This window comes from Primulina tabacum, chromosome 18 (assembly GCF_025594145.1).
Source record: "Primulina tabacum isolate GXHZ01 chromosome 18, ASM2559414v2, whole genome shotgun sequence".
Classification (NCBI taxonomy): domain Eukaryota; kingdom Viridiplantae; phylum Streptophyta; class Magnoliopsida; order Lamiales; family Gesneriaceae; genus Primulina; species Primulina tabacum.
Window position 1 is genome coordinate 24,364,799 of NC_134567.1, and position 24,047 is coordinate 24,388,845.

At 31.6% G+C, this 24,047-nt stretch overlaps 2 protein-coding genes across 7 annotated transcripts; one reads left to right on the forward strand and one right to left on the reverse strand.

The window, feature by feature from the left end:
* Window positions 1–12,096: 12,096 nt before the first annotated feature.
* LOC142533098 (flavanone 3-dioxygenase F3H1-like) lies at window positions 12,097–14,962 on the forward strand. Of its 3 annotated transcripts, XM_075639727.1 has the most exons (4): window positions 12,097–12,228; window positions 12,690–12,833; window positions 13,485–13,913; window positions 14,342–14,961. In XM_075639727.1, exons 2-4 carry the CDS (start codon window positions 12,726–12,728, stop codon window positions 14,681–14,683), a joined length of 879 nt encoding a protein of 292 aa, XP_075495842.1. In that variant the 5' UTR covers window positions 12,097–12,228; window positions 12,690–12,725; the 3' UTR covers window positions 14,684–14,961. The 3 variants fall into 3 exon arrangements, with proteins under 3 accessions (XP_075495842.1, XP_075495841.1, XP_075495843.1); XM_075639726.1 differs by having other exon boundaries at window positions 12,097–12,833; window positions 14,342–14,962; XM_075639728.1 differs by having other exon boundaries at window positions 12,097–12,833; window positions 14,345–14,946.
* A 5,409-nt stretch (window positions 14,963–20,371) lies between these two features.
* Window positions 20,372–23,918, reverse strand: LOC142533141 (uncharacterized). Of its 4 annotated transcripts, none has more exons than XM_075639791.1 (5): window positions 23,773–23,918; window positions 22,104–22,856; window positions 21,895–22,014; window positions 21,228–21,822; window positions 20,372–21,141 (listed from the first exon to the last, which is right to left on the reverse strand). In XM_075639791.1, the coding sequence occupies exons 4-5, from the start codon at window positions 21,543–21,545 to the stop codon at window positions 20,434–20,436; spliced, it is 1,026 nt and encodes a 341-aa protein (XP_075495906.1). In that variant the 5' UTR covers window positions 21,546–21,822; window positions 21,895–22,014; window positions 22,104–22,856; window positions 23,773–23,918; the 3' UTR covers window positions 20,372–20,433. The 4 variants fall into 4 exon arrangements, with proteins under 4 accessions (XP_075495906.1, XP_075495905.1, XP_075495907.1 ...); XM_075639790.1 differs by lacking the exon at window positions 23,773–23,918 and adding an exon at window positions 23,554–23,692; XM_075639792.1 differs by lacking the exon at window positions 23,773–23,918 and adding an exon at window positions 23,554–23,589 and having other exon boundaries at window positions 22,104–22,612.
* Window positions 23,919–24,047: the final 129 nt, after the last annotated feature.

A 24,047-nucleotide genomic window follows, 5' to 3' on the forward strand; every position in this document is an offset into this window, starting at 1 on the left:
GATGTGTCGCACAACTCTCTATAAAGATATGCCAACACAGCAGAACCCCAGCTGTACGTATTCACAAATTCTATGTCCTCAAGGAACTGCAAATACATAAGTTTCACAGCAGCACATTCCGAGTCCGGAAACATACATCCACCAATGATCATTAATGCAACACAACGAGAATATTGTGTCACCTCCTCTTCAGTGCTCTCGTCATTAACCATATTATTTAGGCAATGGTCTAGCAAAGCGGTCAGATAAAGATGTGCACCTTTAATCTGAGAAGATGTGGGCGTAAAACCCAACCAAGTAGCGCACCGCTGTTGTAAAGTATGTTTATTGTACGCGATATCTACACCAGTGATGGGAATGCCATCAATATTCAACCCCCAAATAAGGGCAACGTCCTGCAGGGTGATTGTTGCCTCGCCCACGGTTAGGTGAAATGTGTGTGTCTCACGACGCCATCTCTCAACAATGGCATTAAGCAAATGATTATCGTAATATTTAATAGGACCACACTGAATGACACCATAGAAGCCCATGCGTGCAAGACATAGGCGGACACGGAGGTGAATCCCAGCATTAAGCAATCTCCAAAGACATTTGTCTGACCGGTGTGGCGAAATTATTGCATCCATATTTTCAGCGTTGATATTAGTTGATATGTGTCTATCCCGCAAATACAACACATTCTCCGTATTTTCAGCCATCTTGCAAACAATAAATCATTATTTAATAGTTATTTATTAATAATAGTTATTTGTTATAAAATATATACATTAGCAATAGTTATTTATTATAAAAAATATAACATGTAATTACAATAAATAAATTAGTAATACTTATTTATTATAATAAATACATTAGTAATAGTTATAAAACGTATACATTTATTGTAATTAAATTAAGTATACTTATTATTATATAATTAATATTATAAGTATTTGAATAAAAAAATTACTTAATGGAATTAATATATAGGTATTAATGTTATACAATTAATATTTTAATTATTCAGTATTAATATTTTAATACGTTATGCAATTAATATATAAGTAATAATAAAATTACGTGAGTCGATTAATATTAATATATAAGTATTAAAATTATACAATATAAAAGTATTAATATGTACGTATTAATATTATTTTATAATTATAAATATATAAGTATCAAAATAGTTATTATTATACAATTAATATTATAATAATTTAAATAATATAATTTATATTACAACTAATTCTAATAATACAATTAATACAGAGTTATTATTTATAATTTTTGTAAATAAATTAAGTATAGTTATTATTATTACTTAAAACTAAAATTTCAACTTAGTTAAATAAAGCTATAATTTGTCCAACAACAACACCGGAGCACTAGGGATTTTTCCTCAACAAAACCATAGCAGTATTTATATATTTTTCCGAAAATTTTGTTAGTACTAAATGGTATTATTCATGTGTTGTCAAAGCTTTATTTTCAAACGATTGATTTTTTTTCTTCTAGCTAATAATTAAAATAGAAAGATTGACAGTATTTTTTTTCCCCCAAATATTGTGCTTCTAAGTTCTATATTGTGAAATTTAGCAATGTATCCCTTCTCTACTTAAATTTTTGTGTATAAATATATAACATAATCTAATTAACTTAGCTCTAATTATTTATGATCTATGTGGAATAATACTTATTTATAACATGTAATTCCAATAATATAATTTATAATTATTGTAATAAAATTAAGTATAGTTATTATTACTACTTAAAACTATTACGATGCGGTTATAAAGTTCTCGGTATCCAATAAGTACAATAATACAATTAATAATATAATTATTGTGATTACTTAAAATTATTATAATTAATTGACAATAATAAATATAATAAACAAAAAATAATTCAAAGACTTACGTACGCTAAATGCACTGAAGTCGCCGAATGAAATTCTCGCAAAATCGGAATAACTAGCTGAATGAAAGTGAGACCGAAGGAAAAAAAAATTGATGCAAATGAAAGAAATTCTCCTGGAAGGTGCTCAATTTAAAGGGGTGAGAGCCACGGCCACGGATTCTAATAATCCGTGACAGTCTGCCACGGATTCAGAATCCGTGACTATGGTCACGGATTCTAATAATCCGTGACCACTGCTTTTCCTTTTTTTTTTTTAGTTTTTAAATTTTTTTTTTAAAAAATGTCAGAATCCGGGACAGTGAGTCCCGGATTGCAGTATTTTTGTAAAACTCCCCACTTTGCCACATTATTATAATGAATTAATTAATTTATAATATTTTTAAAAAAAAGCCCGTAGGAAAGAGATGGATGCAAATATTTGAAGCGAAATGGGACAAATATTTGGTAGAGTGGAATGTGAGGGAACAAGGATTTATCGTGAAATCTTTCATTCAATGGTAGAGGCTGATGCAGAGAACAAAGAAGCGGAGTGGGGTAAGCTGCTGGAACAGGGAGAAAGATTGGCGTCGACCGATCCAAAAGATATTTCATTGGAAACTGATAAAGAAATATCCATAATTGCATTTACCACCTTCACTAATTGAAATCTTCAGTTATCGTCCAAAAATTGATATATATATATATATATTGAAAATTAACATAATTATAGTGTATTTGGCTTAAACATATTTTAAATATCTTAAAATTTGTTTTGAGAAGTTGTTAAAATGTCGCTAAATTAAGATAATAGAGTTTAAAGAAGCTGATATTGAGACATTTTTATGTTGCAAATTATTACAATTGACGTGACACAATAAATGTTTTTGGACATAACTTTGGCCGTGTGTACATATATATCCATGAAATAAAAATTTTATTTGATTGAATGATGCAATTTTTTAAGAACGGGCTTATAAATTACCGAACAAATTATTATATTATTTGTTACCAAATATTTTTTCTCAGAAATTACAAGATTTCAGACAATATATATATATATATATATATATATATATACATATATATATATATAGAGTTTATTTATCTAAGCGTGACACAAATGTGCAAAAATGTAGAATCAAAGGCAAAGATATGATTCAAAATATACCGAGCCAATAAAACTATATTTATTAGTCTACAAAAACAATGATCGCCTAGTTTTAATTGTTGAATTTTAGACAACAAAAGTAGATCCTTAATTTAATACAGAAAGTTTTTGCTCCACAGGCCCCTCCATTTGCACTACATGTATTATATGTAACTAAAATAATGATTATTCGTGATTATTAATAGATCGAATTCACTCTAATAAAATTTTATTAGAGTTTTTAAATTATTATTTAAATAAAAATAATATAAATACATTAAATATATGATTTGTAAATATCATATGTGAATTTTTAAAATAGATTAGATATTATAGTTACAAATAAATTATATGAAAAATATTATTTATCGAAACGATTATGATATTTTCGTAAAAACTCATTAGTGTCACAATGTCACCGGCAGCCTTTATATATAATACAAATATAGATTATCAGATAAATAAATAGATATTCATTGATTTTTCGGACACCAAAGTCTATTGGACCAACTAATCATCATCTGCATCCAACAACTAGAGATGAAATTAAGGTTAGTTTAGATACCTAAAAACAATAGTTAAGTGCATGTTGGAACTAACTTCCAATCTAAATATTTATCTAATTTCAGATTAATAAGCTTTAGAATAAACAACCCACATGATCGTTAAGTAGTCATTAAGACCTATGCATTAGGTGGAGAAAATAAGTAGTTTACTCGGCGGGATCATGGATTTCGAATACGACCATGTAGGATGTATCAAAAAGTTAATCTCCAAGTAAAACTCGAAGTTTAAATGAATTTTCATGTCGAATCGGGGACATTTTTATTCGAAAATCGACTGTTAAGCATGGTACGCAAGCTAATTGCGTTATGTATGTATGTAAACACTTTGGGCCAGCGAAAGAGTTAGAGATTTATTCCTGCTAGGAGATTTCGAGAAGTTTGAAACTTCCCAGTATACTGGCCTCTCCTCACTTTTAGACCTCGTTAAATTTGTTGGACTCGTTAAAAATATATAATTTTTTAACGATTTTAGTCTTTATAGAATAAACAACATTCAAAAATAAATAAATCATTGAAATTATTTTCCAGTTTTCAACTTCACATTAATAATATTTATAAAAATAATTTTAAAATCTATTAATTTCAACTTTTAGAAAAGAAAAATCGTAAGTATATATATTCGTACTAAATATATCATTATAAATAAAAAAAAACATTATGAACTAAGATTGGAGATTAAGATATTCGTAATTTAATATAATATTATCAACTTATATACAGATATAGTTATATATAATAGTGGGGAGAGTTTATAAATCCAAAGGTGTGTCTCAAACCCGCTTAATCGAGTCTAACTCTCGAATGATGTATGTCTAATACAGGGTCAGGTTTAAACATTGCTTGTTGAGTGTTTTCGAAAACTCTTTAGAGTGCATGAAAATAAATTTGATAACAAAATAACCTTAAATGACACCTACATGCTCTTTAATGGTTACTCTTAGAGATGTAAAAATTGAACCCGACCCGTCGATTAGACCTAAGTAGACAAGAAAAATATTATGTTAGGGTTGGAGTCAAATCAAATTGGATCCGAAATCAGACCCGAAAAAATTGGGTTACGTTGGGTTCGTGTTGACCTAAATTAAAAATCAGGTTATCCATCAACTCGAACTCACACGAACCATTTATACTTTTTTCATGACGCAAACATCCCATAACTTTTATTTTAGGGTTAAATTACTTTAAGATGCTTGAAGATTTTTCATATATATATTGATATCATAACTTTTTATCGTGTAATATTTATTTTATGAAATATTTGAATTTTTTAAACAATTGTTTCTTTTGTGAAAAATTAATAGTAGACAACAAAACCTTAAAATTATTAAATCCATGAAACATATTTATCATATTTAGGTGAACTTTTGTTGTTACGTGTTTAAATTAAAATATTATTAATATATTGTTTGAATTTTTATTTAATTATTTTGTTAAAGAATAAAAAATAATGTTTCATAATGAAAATCATCGGGTTGGTTCGAGTTCGAGTTTATAGTTTAGGGTATGTTCATGTTCAGGTTTGGGTTCGAGTTAATTTTTTTTTTTTTTTTTTTATAATAATCTTGTTTTCATCTATCCAAATCCATCCGAATTGACACCCCTAGTTACTCTTGATAGTAAATAAATTTCTAAAATTTACTTTATTCTTAAATTTTTTACGGTTTACGTGATCTTTTAATTTTTTGATTGAATTGATATAATTAAAAAACTTTGTTTCACGTTAAATATCATTGAACTCAATATTTTAATAGTCGGATCAGTGATCGAATCGGTTTATCTTAAAAAACGGTTCAACCAGTCTGATCTTCGATTCAAAAAACTTTTATATTATATAAAATGATTATATAATATAATATAGTAAATAATATATTTCAAATTCTAAATATTTAAAATTGTACGTATAAATAATAATGAAAAATATATTTATCCGAATTTAAAATTTAAACAATATATATTATCAAATATATATATATATATATATATTATATATATTTTAAAAAAATAAATAAATCAAAATAATATCTAATATTAATAGAATAATATTTTCAATAAAAATCATACACATATATATATATATAACCAAAAAGTAAAAGTTTAAATTTTAATCATAAAAAAAATAAAAAATAAAAAACAATTTTTTAAAAATTAAGATGTTCGAACCGGATCGATATTTGATCAATTTGATTGATCAAACGCTTTTTTGGTACTTTTTAAATCGGATTTGTGACTTTTTTTGGTCGAATCGATCGAACCGGCCGATCTGATCCGATTTTGAAACAATGATTAAACTTATAAAATTTGAAACTTGAAATGATCTCCTCGTCATCCCAAATAACCTTGGTTTGAATTATCATAGTCGAGTAGCTAAAAGAAGATAAATAACGTGCATACATACCAAATAGATTAAATAAATGGGACAAACAACGTACATTTTAGGTGGGTTCCGCAAGAATTCCTCTAATTTGTTGGCAACGGATTTATGCCTCTCAGCACCGCGGTCTCCAATGGCGGAAACAATCCCAGCCATCGCATTTCTCAGGTTCAAGATTGATCGGCGTTTGATCACTATCAGAAAGAACTGCACGCAACAGGACGGCAATCAACTGCACCGATTTCGGTTCTGAAAGAACGTTGTTTGTCACCGTCACGAGCTCCATCCCCGTGATATCAAGTCCCGTCTCCTCCTTCACCTCCCTCACTGCGCATCCCTCAAAACTTTCGCCTGCAAATTACATAGCAGGATCTGAAAATTGAAGAGAAAACCAGTCACTAACTAACACTAATTTGTCCCTATCACACACAGAAGATGAATTAAAGGATGACCGAATTCCAGGTGGCCGCCCGGAAGAGCGAAGGTGCCGAAACCAACGGCTGTGCGGCGGCGGCCGAGAAGCACTTTGGTGCCTTTAAACAGAAACACCGACTAGTTGCTCCGGTGGCGATGGCATCATCTCCGGTCTCGTTAATCTTGTGCATATAAGGAGCAATTTGTCTCTTATGGCTTTTTATGTATCTGTGAGCAGTCTCATACGGGACTGCGGAGTATTTATTCTCGCGAAAATATTTTATTGTCATCTACAGTTAAATTTTTTAGTTTTAAATTAGATTATACATGTAAAATCCAGGATGTTAGATTTTATCATGATAATATTTTGTACCAAGATTTGCGAGATTTTCGGAATTTGTGATGTAGCATTTTTTTGGAACTCAAGAATTTAAATAATATCGTGTATATTTTTTTTTCGGAATTTGAGATATGCAGAATTTTATCGGATATAGATCTAAGATTTGATATACCTGGATAAAGATTTAAGCAAGAAGATAACCCAATCTTGGAACTAAAAAAAATCTTGAGGATTTTATCATGGGATTTTCGAAAATAATATTGAAAGAATATTAGGGAATTTTCGAAAATCATAGATAAAGGGAAAAGTCTACACGATAAATGCAGCTTGGGAAAGTTTTAACTACCAGGATTTTAGGAAAATAATCAAAATCTTATTTGTGGAAAAATACTACTAAATTTCGGGTTTAAGTCAGCAAATTTGTGGGATTTAAGAAATATAATTTTTATTATATTAGGAAATAAAAGTCTACCGAATATTGAGAATTAGACACAAAAGTCGAAATTTTGCAGGCTGGGAAAATCATAAATTTCGAAATTTATCCTTGGGATACATACATGAATTTCGAAATTTAGGTCTAGGATAAAGAATAAAATTTAGATTTGATCACGATTTTAGATGGAGATTTGATTCAAGTTTAAACGCGCGGATGACATCTATCGAGATAGCAGCCAACCCCTATAAATAGGAGGGCCTATAACTCAAAAAAAAAAAAATCACACCATTTCTACTCCAAATTTTCGAGCTCCTCTCCTAGTTTTCTTAGGATTTTCGAGAGCTTGCTCTCTCAATGTGCGAAGAAGCGAAGCGCTGCTGCAGTCCAACCCCGAAGCTAGGGTTCGAAATTCCAGTGCAGGATTCCCCTCTATTCACGTTTTTCTACGATATCTAAGGTAAGTGGGCTTGTTTTAAATGTGTAATTTCGGTGTATGCATTTTCGTATTTTCGAAATTTCGGTCGAGTACAATTCTTCTTCTACCCCTTCTGGCTACGATTTGTGCATGAGTTTTATGTTGACACTGTGAGGATTCAACTTGATATGGGAGGGAATCTCAACTATGATATGACCCTCATACGGTGGGGATATAACCGATCCAGTCTCGCCCTTTAGAGGAATAAAAATTAGGGACTGACGTCAATAAACCATTGAAAGTAGAGGAATCTCAGTGTCAGGTCAAGGATACGAATGTGGTATGAGTCAATTTATGCATGGTGTCTGTGTGTACATATTTCGAATTTTATATGCATGTTGTTGTGTACTCGAACGGCCCCCACTTGCTGAGTATTTCCCAAAATACTCACCCCTTACAACCTTCCCAGATAAATCAGAAGATAAATCAGAGGAACAGGTTGAGGAAGAAGAGTCGAATCAATTTTGGGGCTGGTGAAATTATTTAAATTTCGAGAATTTTGCTGCAATGATTTAAGAATTTTAGTAGGTTTATTTTAATTGTAAACGCTTCCGCAATTTATTCAATTTATTCAGTTGTAAAGACAATGTTCAAACTTTGCGAATTTATGAAATAAACTGGTTTTGGTTTATACTGTGCTACGAGGCTGGTTGTTTTTCGATTGTGTGATTGATGAACAACGTCGGTGTCGACCAACCCCGGTCTCGGGGCGTGACAATACATATTTATCAAATTTTTAATAAAAAAATAAGAAAAAATCCTCATACATAGATAGTTACTATGTAGGATTAGGGGTGACCAATATTTCGGTTAAATCGAATTAACCGATCGAACCGAGCCAATTCAGAAATTCGGTTCGGTTATTTCGGAAATTCGGTTTTCAAATTAAAAAAAATCGATTATATCGGTTAATTCGGTTCGGTTACGGTTTTCAAAATTTTGAAATCGGTTAACCGAATTAACCGATATAATAAATATTATTATTTAATAATTTTTTTTATTTATCAATTTTTATAAATATTTTAATTTTTAATTTTAAAATCGATATAATATGTATTAATTGTGTTAAAACAAAACTTATACATTTGTGATGTGTGTGATTTTATGTTTTTATATATTTTTGTAAATTGTAGTGTTCAAAAAAATTACATATATAATTAAAGTTAAATCACAATTTTTTTTTAAACTAATCGGTTAATTCGGTCACCGACCGAATTAACCGATTTTAATTCGGTTCGGTTTTCATCGGTTATGAAAATTAATTCGGTCGGTTCGGTTATGACTAAGTATATTGGGCAACAATCCCATGTTCTTGGAGAAACTTCGCAAACGGACCAGGTGCCTGTCCATTCTCAGTGTATCTACCGTAATATTCTCCACCTCTATCAGTTCTCACGATCTTAATATGTTTTCCACATTGCTTCTCCACTTCAGCCTTAAAAACCTTAAAGGCTTCAAGTGTTTCGTTTTTATTATGAAGCATGTAGATATACATGTATCGTGAATAATCATCAATGAAAGAGATAAAGTATTTCGGACTTTGCATGTCCATATCTGGACAACATATATCTGAATGTATGATTTCTAATATTTCTGTACTCCTCTTGGCACCCTTTTTAGACTTATTGGTCTGCTTTCCCTTAATACAGTCCACACAAGTCTCAAAATCAGTAAAATCTAAAGTACTGAGTACTCCATCATTTACTAATCTTTTAATTCTCTCTATGGAGATGTGTCTCAATCTCCTGTGCCATAATATAGAGGAATCTTCATTTATAACACATCTTTTAATACCTCCTTAAACATGCATAGTGATGTTATTATTTTGTAAATAAATAGAGAAAAGACCATCAATCATTGTATCATTTCCAATAAGATTTGATTTATAAAACAAATTTATTGATTTATTCAAAAACTGAAATGAATAACCAAGGGGTACAAGTTTTGAAACTGAAATTAAATTCCTAGAAAAACTAGGAACATAAAAGGTCTTTTCCAATTTTAAAATATAACCACTATTCAACACTAGGTAGCAAGTCCCAATAGCCTCCACATGCGAAGACATCTTGTTTCCTGAATAGATGCTTCGCTCATTTTCTATTGGCTTCCTTAGGTTTTGCATACCCTGCAAGGTATTTGTAACATGGATTGTAGAACCAGAATCAATCCACCATGTGTTATAAATAATATTAACCATATTAGATTCATAACAGACAAATGAAGTAGGAATACCTTTCTTTTCAAGCCAGTCTTTAAATTTATTACAATCCTTCTTTATGTGTCCCGTCTTTTTACAGAAGAAACACTTGGATTCTTTCTTGATGTCAGGTTGGGGTGGTATTATTCATTTCCCTTTTCCCTTGACTTTGACTTGCTTCTTGTACTTTCCTTGTGTAGTCATAAAAATATTATCACTCGTTTCCATTAACAACCTTCCTTCCTCTTGAACACACATGGTCATTAATTCATTAATTGACCATTTATCCTTATGTGTGTTGTAGAAAATTTTGAAAGGTCCATATTGTTGTGGAAGAGTGCATAGAATGTAGTGCACAAGAAAAGTCTCAGACATTATCACTTCAAGTGTTTTGAGCCGAGCCGCTATGTCCCGCATTTTCATGATGTGCTCTCACACACCTCTCACACTGGTGAGCCTTAATGAAGAGAATTCCATAATTAGGGTGCTTGCTAGTGCCTTATCTGAAGACTCAAATTGTTCATCAATAGCCTTCAGTAAGTCTCTGACATTATTATGCTGATCGACATAACCACGCATACCAGCAGAGATTTTGGTCTTTATGAACATTACGCAGAGTCGATTAGATCGCTCCCATTTTTCATAAAGATCAACATCATCCGGAATGCTGTTTTCAGTAATAGCAGATGGTTCGTCTTTCCGTATAGCATAATCAATATTCATCCACCCTAATTGAAGAAGAATTCTTTCTTTCCATATTTTATAGTTATCGCCCTTTAGTTCGGGAATGTCACATTTCATATTAGAAAGACTCGCAGGTTGCATAACTGCACAAAATATCATATGCTTAAAATTTTGAGACAATATCATGTTTTACCAATGTAATTCATGTTTTAAAAATCTAATGACATAAAATTTGCCTGTGGGCTAAAATTTTAATTCAATAAGATTTTTCTGTAACTTTATGATAAAACTATCAAAATGAATTTTCCTTAACTCCTGTGGGTAAATTAAGAAAAATATATTTTGATATTTTAACCTAATTAGTTATATAAATATAATAAAAATCATTGTGGGGTAAAATTTATTATGTCTATATAATTAATTACAATTGATGTCCATTATGTGATCCAAATCCACTTAATGCATAATTTTTCATAATTTAAAATTATACGGTTCACCGGACAAAATTTTAGCTTTACTTAATGCTTTATATAATAATTATTTCGCAATCAACACTTTCCAAGAGTGCTCCCAGGAAAGATAGGTAGGGCTAAGGCCCTTTAAATACCTAACTCCTAGACAGAGCAACATTCCTCAGGGAGACTAGTGGCTAGTCAAGGCAATTTAAACCGATCTATGAAGAACTCCCTCGGATCATGTTTTCTTACGTCACCTTATAATTATTATTCAACTTAATTATCCACATTTATGTGAATCTTTATAAGCCAAAATTTTTCATTAAATAACCTTTATATTCACATTTTTACTTAATATGAACAAATATGTTTCCCATCAGTTTTTCTCTTCAATCAGAGTAGTGATAAAGTGATGATCGCATTTACGTGAAAATGTGGGCTCCTCATCAGTTTTTCTCTTTTATCAGAGTAGTGATAAAGTGAGAATTATTTGTTCATTTGTGAACATCTGAAATATTTTAAAATTTTATATTCACATCTTACTTGATATGTTCATTTCAAATTATAAACAACTCAATATAATTTAATATGTACATAATGTGAATTTTGATTTACCAAAAAAAATTTTCAATACAATTTGCATTTAAAAAAAAACTTCAAAATAAATGCAAATATAATATTAAATTTGCAGGTCCATATCAAATAAATATCCATAATATTTGACACAATATCTAACATGCAAAAATAATTTCTTAAAATGTATTGAAAATTGCATCGAACTTCAAATTATTTTAATGTGTACAAATTATTTAACCAAAGGTTATATGTATACCGAATTAAACATATAACCTAATAACACATTAATCATTATTTATTAATTAATTATTATTATTAAAATAATAATAATAATAATTAAAAAACATTACCGAGAATTGACAATTTTGTCAATTTTCGTGGGTCCCACATTTAATTTAATTTTTTTTTAAAAAAAATTAAATAATATAAAATTTGCATGCATTTAATTTTTCTGACGACTTCACGTGTCTTGTTGGATTCAATCACAAATGCATTTAATAATGGTTCAATCACGCATGCATTTTATAATGATTCAATCACAAAGACATCTTCATTATATCGATCATCTTCATTCTCTCTGGAATAAAATTTTCCCTTCGTCTGAAAATTTCTTTTCTCAAAAAATTTTCAGAAATCAGAAAACGTAATATTTTCATCTTCAAGATGCAGCCGAGAACAAATTCCAGGTAAGTTTCATATACAAAAACTTCAAAAGAAATTTTATGATATCGCGTATTTTTCAGAAAACAAATTTTCAAGGTAGAGGTATCACTGGCTCTGATACCAAATGTTAGAAATTTTTCTCAAAAATCATGTTTTGCACGTATATAAACATGATATATAATATGCTGAAGCGGATCGAGAATTACCTCCAGCCATTGAAAATTTTTGATTTCTCTGAGTTCCTTATGGTTGAAGCCTTCTAAGCACTTCACGTTCTCCGTAGATGGTGTATATTTCTTATGAGATGTGTGTGCTTATGGACCTCAATCGTCTCTATTTATAGGCGTTTTTTCATACCATCGATGAATGTATCGGGAGCCGAGATTCAGAAGGAGAATCGTGTACGCATCTAAATTTTCTTGGCCGTCGCCAATATCAATTTGTACACGCTTCTTCTTTAACATGTGTCACGTTTTTCTTACAGATCGATCATGGAATCGATGTCAAACACATAACAGAAATGACTCGTTTGGCTCGTGAGTTTTTCGACTTGTCGCCGGAGGAGAAGCTTCATTATGATATGAGTGGTGGCAAGAAAGGTGGTTTTATTGTCTCCAGCCATTTGCAGGTCTATACAGTCGTTGTTTTCATTTTCATTCATGCATTATCGAATTTTTTTCATATATATTATAGTTTTGAAGCAAAAAATCACATTTTAAGAAAATATGGTTAAAATTAATTATCTTTTTTCCCCTTATTTCCTTCTTATATATTGCTAGTGGTTTTGATTAATTTGCAAGACCATGCTAATTATTTTCAAGCTTTTTGACCACAATTTTCATTTATTAGAAATGTTTTAACGTGATATGTCACGGGGGAAAAGATTGCAATTAAAAAAAAAACGTAATCAAATTCATTATGATTTTTGCATGCATAACATATTTGTAATTTTTAATAATTCATAAATATAAACATATTACGTTTTTCCCCCTAAATAAAAAGACAACGTGCAAACTCAAAAGTACCCATGGCGGTTGCCACAAATTAATAAAACGACTAACTAGATGGTCTAATGTATTATATATAGCATTTTCAAATTAAATTTAAATTTTTATCTGAAAAGTTCATAATGATTTGAAAAAAAAAAGTAAAAAAAAATTCATAATGAAATTCGAGTCTATATTAGTTTTAATAAAATTAATAGTTATTTTCTTATGATAAAATTAAAAAAAAAATCTCAAACCTCAATGATAAATAAGTTTTTTTTCTCTGTTTGAAGGATGAAACTGTGCAAGACTGGAGAGAAATTGTGACATATTTCTCGCACCCGATCAAGGCCCGAGACTACTCGAGATGGCCCGACAAGCCCGAGGGATGGCTGTCCGTGACGGAGGCCTACAGCGAGCAGCTGATGAATCTTGCTTGCAAGTTGTTGGAGGTTTTATCTGAGGCCATGGGACTTGACAAGGAGGCATTAACTAAAGCCTGTGTTGAGATGGATCAAAAGGTGGTGGTGAACTTCTACCCGAAATGCCCTCAACCGGACCTCACACTCGGGCTGAAACGACACACGGATCCGGGTACGATCACTTTGCTGCTCCAGGACCAGGTCGGAGGTCTGCAGGCGACCCGGGATGGTGGCGATACTTGGATCACGGTTCAGCCCGTTGCAGGGGCTTTTGTTGTAAACCTTGGGGACCATGGTCATGTGAGTAATAATTCCATTTTTCCCTTGACTAGATATCGATCCAGAATTCGAATAACGTGACGTCAAAGTTGCATGGAAATTTTGTTTGAAGTGCTTATGTTAGAAGAGTGGAGTTAAATAACTTAGCAAATTAAATCAAATAAAGAAAATTTTTTTGGGGTTAATTTGTATACACCACTCTCATGAAATCATGAGATTGTTGAAAATCTGTCGTGACTATCAAATGTACCTTGTATTTTCAAATCTAGAGAACACACACCAACAAGGACGTTTGTGCTCAAAATTTAAAAACACGGGGATGTATGTGTTTATTTTTAACGATCTCGGAATTTCATGACATGGTGTATGTAATTACCCGTTTTTCTTGAAATGTTTTTAAAGAAATTGATTTAAGAGGGGAATTAGTGTTGATCTTCGTCCTGATCAAGCAGTATCTAAGTAATGGGAGGTTCAAGAATGCGGATCACCAAGCAGTAGTGAACTTAAACTTCAGCAGATTATCGATAGCAACATTTCAGAATCCAGCACCAGACGCCACTGTTTACCCTTTAAAGATTAGAGATGGGGACAAACCGATACTCTATGAAGCGATAACATTTTCCGAGATGTACAAGAGGAAGATGGGCAGTGATCTCGAGCGTGCAAAGCTCAAGAAATTGGCTAAAGATATCCAAAAGACGCAAGAATTAGCAGAGGATGAGGTGAAGAACAATACCAGGCTTCATGTTAATGTCAAAACACCCAAAGGCATAGAAGAGATTCCTGCTTGACCACTTGATATAACTTTTATTGATAAATACAGACTTCTTGTTTTCACTCGATCAATAATGGGGTTCTCATCTTTGGTTCAGAAGCTTATATCATGCGTAAGAAATTTGTAATATGTACAATTTGACTTGTTTGATATGGGATTGTTTGCACCAGAAATTAAATTTAGCACAATATATTGAACTCAAACTCAATAGGATAAAATTAGCCGATGAAGATAACAAGCCCAATAAATTATAAACCCCTTAATTATCTGAAAGTTGGTGATTGAAATCAGAATATGGAATTATTCAAACAGAAGGAGAAGCTAGCTACACGGTTCGAAGACGAAGATAGTGAAGAATTAAGGCACGAGTTAACAACACAATCAGATATAAGAAGAGGAAGAAAAATAACAAACATTGCTAGCACAAGGACAAACAACAACCATCATTAAAAAATGCTCGAACAGTAAATATCTAGTCATTCAATCTCATTGGTCTAATTTCTTTATTTTCCAGTAATTTTCTTAATATTTCCAGTAAATTAAATTATTTAGGATTCAAGCAATTACTTTTTGTTTTCCAGGAATTTTTTTTATGAATTTCATGTTTATCTGAATTTCCCTTGATTCTGTATGTATATAAATCATGTTTAGGAATTTTCATGCAATTTCCACTTTTATTTTCATTTTTCTATGTTTTTTCCAGTACATATTAGCTTAGAGCATCATAACTACCAATCAAATTATGGAATTACAATCTCTTTTGCTTTTAGAACTTAGATTTTTACATTGGTCGATCAATTTGGTGCAATCGCACATAGCACGCCTCCATTTACACAAAATTTGTGCAAACAAAAGTTGGCACGTCCAACGAAACCGAGTGTGTTGAAAAATAGACACTACAGTAAGTATCACAGCTCATTTAATTATGCAATTAAATTTTTCGGGCTGTTCAAAATTTTTCAGGAAAAAATGAATTAGAAAATTCTCGAATTCCTTCAAAAGAAATGAATCATCATTGTTGGTAAAAACATAAGAAAAATAAAATTTAAAACATTAATAGATTAATACATTCTCATTTTTTAAAAACCTAATATATTTTACTTTTATGTTATAAAAACTCAGACACGTTCGATTAATTTTAAAATATGGTGTTTTTTGTTTTTTAGGCGATGGTGATGGATAAGTAGCCCAAAAAAAGACCATTGTTCTTGAGTAGGCCCAATCTGTTTGCTTAGCAGCCCAAGAGCACAGAGATTTCAGTAAAATGACATTTGAAACCCTTCGTTCTCCCTTTCTCTCCGGGTTTCTCAAAATCCGAAAAATTAACGAATTTTTTCCTTTGAACTGATGATCTTCATGAATATTTGATTTCTCCTTCTTGAAAATGCCTCGAGAAGATTCGAAACTCGTGAAGAAAGAGGAATTAGAAGATGAGGAATTCAAAAAGAGCATTGTGTCCACTGTTGCCAATCTCAAGAAGAAATCGCCTAGCAGCAATGCCAAGCTAAAATCCGAACCCAAAATCAAGAAATAAGTTAAAAATGTGAAAAAAAATAAGAAATTGATTAAGATTTTGAAAATCCCAGCTCAAAAAAATCCTCAAACAAGCCGGATAAGAAGGTAAAAAATATAATCTTTTTGGACTATCTTTGATCCTTTTTTTTTGGTTCGGTTTACTGCTTTTGGTTTATGATTATTAGTGGGTTTTGGATGAATGGAGAGATAAAGAAGAAAACGAAGAAAGAAGAGGTGGAGATGGAGGAGAGGAAAGGAGGCAACGCAGGTGATACTGATAGGGATGCTAAGGACATCTCCAACCGTCCTCCTCCGTTATGGAGGATGAAATCTTCTCCAACCGTACTCTATTTGTTTTCTCCATTTTAGAGTATGCAACAGTGATCCTCTATTCATGGAGTATCATTGTTCATATAGAGGGTTGAAAAGGGGTGAAAAATAATTACAAAATAGATATTTTAAAAATTGTCATATAGTCTTTTTGAAAATTAATAAGCGAATTACATGTAGTTGTGCCATGTTTAGCGAATTAATTAAGTTTAGTTAAATAATATATTATGAAATTAATTAATTATATGTGTGTATGTGTTCGAAAATGAAATAAATTAAAAAAAATTATTTGGTAATATTTAGAGGATATGAGTTGAAAATGAAATAAATTAAAGAAATAGAGTATTTAGTAATATTTAGAGGATATGGGTTGGAGAAGGTGTTTGAAAATTTAATGTGCTCAGCTATCAAAATCAAGACACATAACCACACAACACTCACCAAAACTCGCAGATGACAAAAACTTGGAGTTGCATAATTAGTGGATTGGATGATCTGCTAGTAGCCTGAATGCGAACTCGTTCATTTGTCGGCTCAAATTTGAATTTTACTTTTTGTGTATCCAAGTTTTCTTGTTTTAAGAAACAAGTAATCATGAATTCGGTAATATGTCTCACAAACACGTCCTTTTAGTCGTTCATTTTTTAGCTTCGGTTTCTCATGAAAATACCTTTGATTGAATACTACAAACTGTTGCTATATGATGATAGTATGGAAGTTTGTACCTGAAAATGCAAGAGAGAAACGAATTAAGTCGCTTCTTTTTCTTTGTATTATTTTTCCTTGGGGACTTTTATGTGATTCTTAGGGAGCCTTTCGGACCATCATACTCTACCTAATCAGACTATCAGAGTAGAATATTAGTTTTTTTTAGTCTGCACGGTGATTGGTATTGTGTCATCAAATAGAGATTCTTCAGTATCTCCTATAGTTAACTTCCCGTTGTGTAGGTTGATATTTTTTTTAACATAATTTAGATATATTTCTTTCTAAGCCATAATTCTGAACTTGATCCCAAATTTTGTGGCAAGATAATAAACAAATGAACTTCTTAAGCAGTCTCATTAGTTGGAATTATTTTCCAACAACTGTTGAAATTTTTAATTTCAAACCTGGAACGATATCCTTCGCTCCAAGCATAGTCTAATATTAACCCTGTTTTTTTCCCTCTGAAGCACTTTCATAACATGGCATTGAGTAAGTATATTCATGTTCTGAAGGAAATAAATGTGTTTTGCTGGAGGGAATTAAACTCTTGGTGTAATTTAGGGTATATGGCGTTCATACGAAATTTTTTACTCCATCGATTGCGGTTTCTTATCAACCTTTTGGTCTTCCATACCTCCCTTGCACATGTGCATATCATACAATGTGTTGGTTGTACATATGTGGTAGTCTTGTTTAAATCACTAGAGCTTAAATTTTATTTGTATACAGACTACCTTCGATATTACTATTTACAAAAATTCGCTGCGAACTAGAATGGATGAAGTATCCCGTCAAAAAACATTTGCTGATATAATTCCGGGATGATGGAGTCTGGTTTACTTCCAAAGGAGGCGGCAAAGAAGGTTTCCGAGAAAAAACAGAAACGGGCACAGCAACAAAAACTGTCGTGGTCAAGAAGAAATTAAGCAGAATCCGTTACAGTTGTGAAGAACGTCTAGTTCCAAAGTTGCAATGAAGCAGTCAAAGAAACGCGAGAGCAAGGACAGCTCTTCGGAAGATTATACAGGTGACGATTATGAGGTAGGTTTTAAGAAGGAAAAGAAACGGACAGCATCTTAGAACAAACTTCGATTATTTCTCTTGATCTTCCTTGTTTCTTGACTAAAATGCTCTAATTTTACTATCGCCTTGTCAAACTAATCAACTAGCGGGGAATCTGCAGTAATAGCATCTTGTTTGTTCCTCACATCCAAATTTTGGTGTGTTAATTTTTGCCTTTATTTTTCTTGAATGATGATTGTCATTGTGATGATGCAATTGCAGTACGTTCGAAGGATTTTGGTGCAAAATTCTCATCTCAACATTCTAATGGCTAACCGTTGATATCTGTGAAGCTTAGCTATCTTCTATACTAGTATTTAATCCAAGTAGTAAGGAGTCAAAATTTATCGCATTTATGTGGTGATAAAATTCCAAGTTTAAGATGGGATCTCGAGTTTATAATCCAATTATTATATATACATCCCAACTCAAAAAATAAAAATAAAAATCGTGCATTTTAAATTATTTAAGCTTATATTTACATGTTATATATATTGATGTGGAATTAATCTCCTGACCATTTTAAGATTATTATGGAATTAATCTCCTGACCAAAAAATAACAAATTTAGATTATATCCGTGTGTAAAGATTTTTAAAATCTGTATAGATCGTAATCCCGCGAGGTGAAAGATTCTTAAGGCAAAGTTTGGCTCCTCCTACAAATGACAAAAACTTGTGTGAGACGGTCTCACGGGTCGTATTTGTGAGACGGATCTCTTATTTAGGTCATCCATGAAAAACTATTACTTTTTATGCTAAGAGTATTACTTTTTATTGTTAATATGAGTAGGGTTGACCCGTCTCACAGTTTAAGATCCATGAGACGGTCTCACATGAGACTCACTCCCTACAAATTAGGTTAGATAGCCTGAATTTTCCACCTATTGTTTTTTTAGTCTTTTAATTGATTGAGTTGAATTTTTTTTTCTCAATATTTTTTTATGAATCGTGAATTTTAAAATCTGGTGTGTTGAAGGATGCAAGACGTCTTCCTATTTCAACAATTATGCAGTTAACAATTGGATGTTGTGTGAAATATTTCTTTTACCGTAAAGAAAGAATTGCATGTATGGTGGCAAACAACCAACCGTGGCCTGATTTTGCATTCCACAGATACGAGCAATGGTCAATCAAATCAAGCAATCACAGTGTTAGCAGATACGAAATCAGTGACAAATCTGCATCCGTAGTAACACGGGGACGACTAGGACACAATGAACATGTACAAGTTGTGAACTTGAGTAATCGTGATTGCTCGTGCGGGAAATGGACAATTTTTGGAATACCTTGCTCTCATGCCATATGTACAGCAAAGTGGTACGGATTGGACCCGATGGAATTAATGCAGCCGTGGTTTAATATGCACCAATATGTTAAAACATATGAAGGAAGATTTATCCCAATACCAGATGAAGCATATTGGGATGACGCAGAATTTGAATTAAACCATGATCAAGGTCGACGTGAAAAACGAAGAACTGGTAGACATAGAACATCAAGGTTGCATAATGAGATGGATCGACCAACAACAAGAGAGAGAGACAAACCTATGCACGTGGTGGCACGTCATAATCATGGAGTTTCATGTGTGATTTATCATAATAATATTAAGAGTTGTGTTGCAAGTTAAGTGTGATTGTGTATTAAGTGTGTAATATCAACTGTCTTTAAATAATTGTAGTTGTTGTCTTGGTTGTAATTGATATTTGATTATTTTCTTTGGTCTTTGTTATTTATTTTGTCAATAAATTTATATCGCGTTATATGATTTATGTAAATATAAATCTGTATTAGAAAACACATTAAATTTTCAACTTGGTTAATTACATATAAGTCAACATTTTGTAAATAAATTTTTTTATAATGTTTTTTAACAATATTTTCAAATATATGAATTGTAATTGTATAATATATATTATACAAATGCCATTATATATCATATTATTTTCAAACATAGAAGTTTGTTTCCACGTTCAATAATACATTTAAAATAATAATACATTGCAAAACAATAAAAAATAGAAATAGTTACTTAAAAAATCCTTCAAACACAAATATTATAACAATCCAAAATAAAGGTGCGAAAACAAAATGACAAACTACGATTGACGAGAATATGAAATCAACATGCATAGATGATATATTAATACTAGTAGTAATAGAAATGGCCAGTGCCGCAACCATGTGGTATACGCACTCGTACACTTCTTCGCAAGTTAAAATGTTCTGTTTCCATCTCTGTATTACGATCCGTCTCTGTATTACGATCTCTGTTTAAATTGTCTGGAGCAAAAACAGATGAAGTGGCGGAAAATCCATGGAAAGGAATCGGTGAACTCAAATAGTTCGGACGCATTTCGTGATAAAATGAACGTACTTCATTATCAAACTGTCGATGGTCAGAATTTAGAAGCTCAGTGAGAGATACACTACTAGCAACATCTGGAGTGTGAAAACCATATTGCATCAATGGTCGATAGTCAACATTATACACTGCTGAAGGCTGATGTAACGGTCCAGACATTTCATGAACACATGACGGCCCATGCATGTAATGACCATGTGATGTGCCAGGGACGTCAAATCCATGTGGTGTACGATGTTGATGTGAATCAGATGAGCTACTAGAACCCGATTCACGTCGTCGTCGACGTCTACATTCCTCAAGATTTTGAAACGAGTTTCTACGTGGTATATCATGTTGCACTTCTTCTTCATTAGATACCCTATTCAGTGCATCACGAAGATGTCGTCCAATTCTCCAATCATCTTGAATGGATTCTTCAAGTGCCTCCCTCGATTGTTCATGCACGTTAAGCCCTCCAAATCGATTTATGAGTGTGGTTGCTTCCTCGTCCTGTGTAACACAAATCAAATCAATTTAGAAAATGCTAGCAAATAAAGACAATTAGTTTACATGGCTAAATTTTCATCAACACTAACCACAATGGCTCTGAAACATGCTTGTCCACTGGAGTAACCAACTCCTTCGCTGTTCGGAGAAATGAACCATATAGTGATGTTGTTGTACCATTTCTTATATTGATAGTCCACCATCATATGTCCAGAGACGAGCATATCCTCTGCGATATGTTTTTCCTTATTTTTCCAAATCTCAATTGGACCACTATGAAATTCTTTCCAATCAAAATTACGGTGTCCTGTTCGAGATAGATTGTGTAGATCAACCCCATCAGTTGCAGGTTCGGGAATTCGTTGTCGCATTCCAAATTGACGCAACACCCGATTTGGACGATACATTTCTACAATATCAAAACAAATGAGAGGACATATTTCCCCTTGATGTCCTTTAATGAATGCTTGCACATCAAGTGCTTCGAAATCGTAAACAGTCCAATTAAACTGAAATTAATAAAGAAAAATAAAAAATCAATACGAGTGTTATATTTTTGTCAGTATTAATATGGATGAATATTGATTTTCAGACACCTGGTCATCCTCCATAAGATCAAGTATCTCGCGTATAATCCGTACTGAGTGGGTAGATGTATGAGTATGACTGAAATGACGAGCCCACCTAAATAAACAAATACAATTAATTTTAAATATTTTCATAACTCAAATGTTAAATTGATTTGCAAAATTTTACCTTGCGCCATAAGGAGCGATTGGAAGAATTGTTATCATTTACATCGGGGGGCGCAGGAACAATATGACAAAAACCATGTACATCAGGACTAAGAGATGTCATCCTGCTCCAAGCCCAAACCTGCATTAAACAAAATATCATCATTAACAAAAATATATTTTTAGTTTCAAAAAATTGTCACATTATTGTAGACAAAATAATAAAGCTACCTGTAATATCAACAAAGGCCCGCATATTATTTTCCTCCCTATAATTGATGATTTACATAACTCTCGATAAAGGAAAGATAATACAGCGCTTCCCCAACTATACCTACTCACCCGAGGAATATTATGAAGTAGCTGTAAATACATAAGACTCACACCACCACCACGGGAGTAAGGAAACATGCATCCTCCAATTACCATCAAGGCTATACATCGAGTGTATTGCACCACCTCCAAGTCTGAATTGTCGATATGGTTTTCTCTACAATGTGCGTCTAGAACAGCCATCGACAAGCGTTCTCCACTCACTAAAGATGCAGTGGGTGCGAAACCTAATAACTCGACACATTTTTGTTGCCATTCTTCAGCTGTGCGACTCATGTCGGTTCTCGTTACAGGTTGACCCTTAATATTCAAACCCCATATTATTTCAACATCTTGGAGTGTGACAATGGCCTCACCAACACGCAAGTGGAATGTATGAGTCTCATGTCTCCACCTCTCGACTAAAGCTGTAATAAGATGATTGTCAATAGGTCGAAAACCACATCGGAGAATACCATATAATCACATCTCATTCAAAACGGTCAAAACATGATTATGAATTAAGCCAGAACTATAAAGTTTCGAAATTCGGTTATCCGATCGTCTGACTTCTAAAATGGTATTGATATTATCCCTTGATATTGTTCTTGAGATATGAGTCTCCTGCAAGTGAAGGACACTAGGGTCGATCAGTTTGATATATGCCCCCATCTTGTAAGACAAAACAAGAATAATTTGTTATTAATTAGAAATAAAAATACAAAATCAAAATTACATTTTTAAAATTACAATATTTTTTTGAGTCCACAAAACTAATAAAAATTTGTTTTGTTTTATTTTAAAAATAAGTAGAATAATTATATACTAATAAAAAAATAAGAAAAGAAAAAATTTATATTATAATCTCATATCAGTTCAAACTTGCTACAACATTTTTTAGTTTATAATATTTTTTAACATTTTTTATCCCTAAAATTTAATTAACATCACAAAATTATTTTTCATTTGATCAAAATTTTCATTCTATTTAAAAGTGAAGGATTAAAAAAAAATTTAAAAATTCTCGGATTGAATCTAAATTATATTTAATGTCCTAATTTCTCTAAATTACGTAATACTCAACCATTAACATTTGATTTGATAAAACAATAGAAATTATTTATTTTTTCAAAACACTCATTTTTCGTCTTAATAATTATATTAAAATTACGACTGATATAACTCTTCACGATAATAATATAAAGCCATCCGTATCCGTTTTAACATTAAAATTTGTCACTTCTTTAAAAACATTACCATCTTAAATTATATGAAGTAAAAAATATGAATGAAATATATAACACAAAATATAAAAGTTTTAAATTTAATTAATAATATTGAAAATTTTAATTTAATAAAAATCATTGACTTTATGATAGATGAAGAACTCCAAACTACTGATTTTTCAACACATGCAAAATAAAAAAATTTAAATAAAAATTAAACTTCGTGTTAGATCATCATAAATATAATGTCATATATGAGACAACAAATTATTTTTGATAAAGAAAACAATATCTTGAAAGAAGAAAAAAAAAGAGAAGGAAGCAGAGAAGGAAGCAAAGAAATACAGAAAGAAAATGGTTACCTGAAAATGCAGAAGAATGAATGACAAAACAATGCATATCGTGTTCTATTATTGATTGTGTTCTATTATTGATTGAAGAAGTACACGACAGTAATAAAAAAAAAAAAGATAAACAAAGAAAAATAAGAAAGGGGTGGGGTTTCAAATCCCACCTCCTCGAGAATGCAGAAAGAAGTCAGGATTCATTCATAAAGTGGGGTTTGAAACCCCACTTTATTATATTTTTACAAAATTTTTAAATATGTTATATTTTTTTAAAAAATTTTAAAATTTGT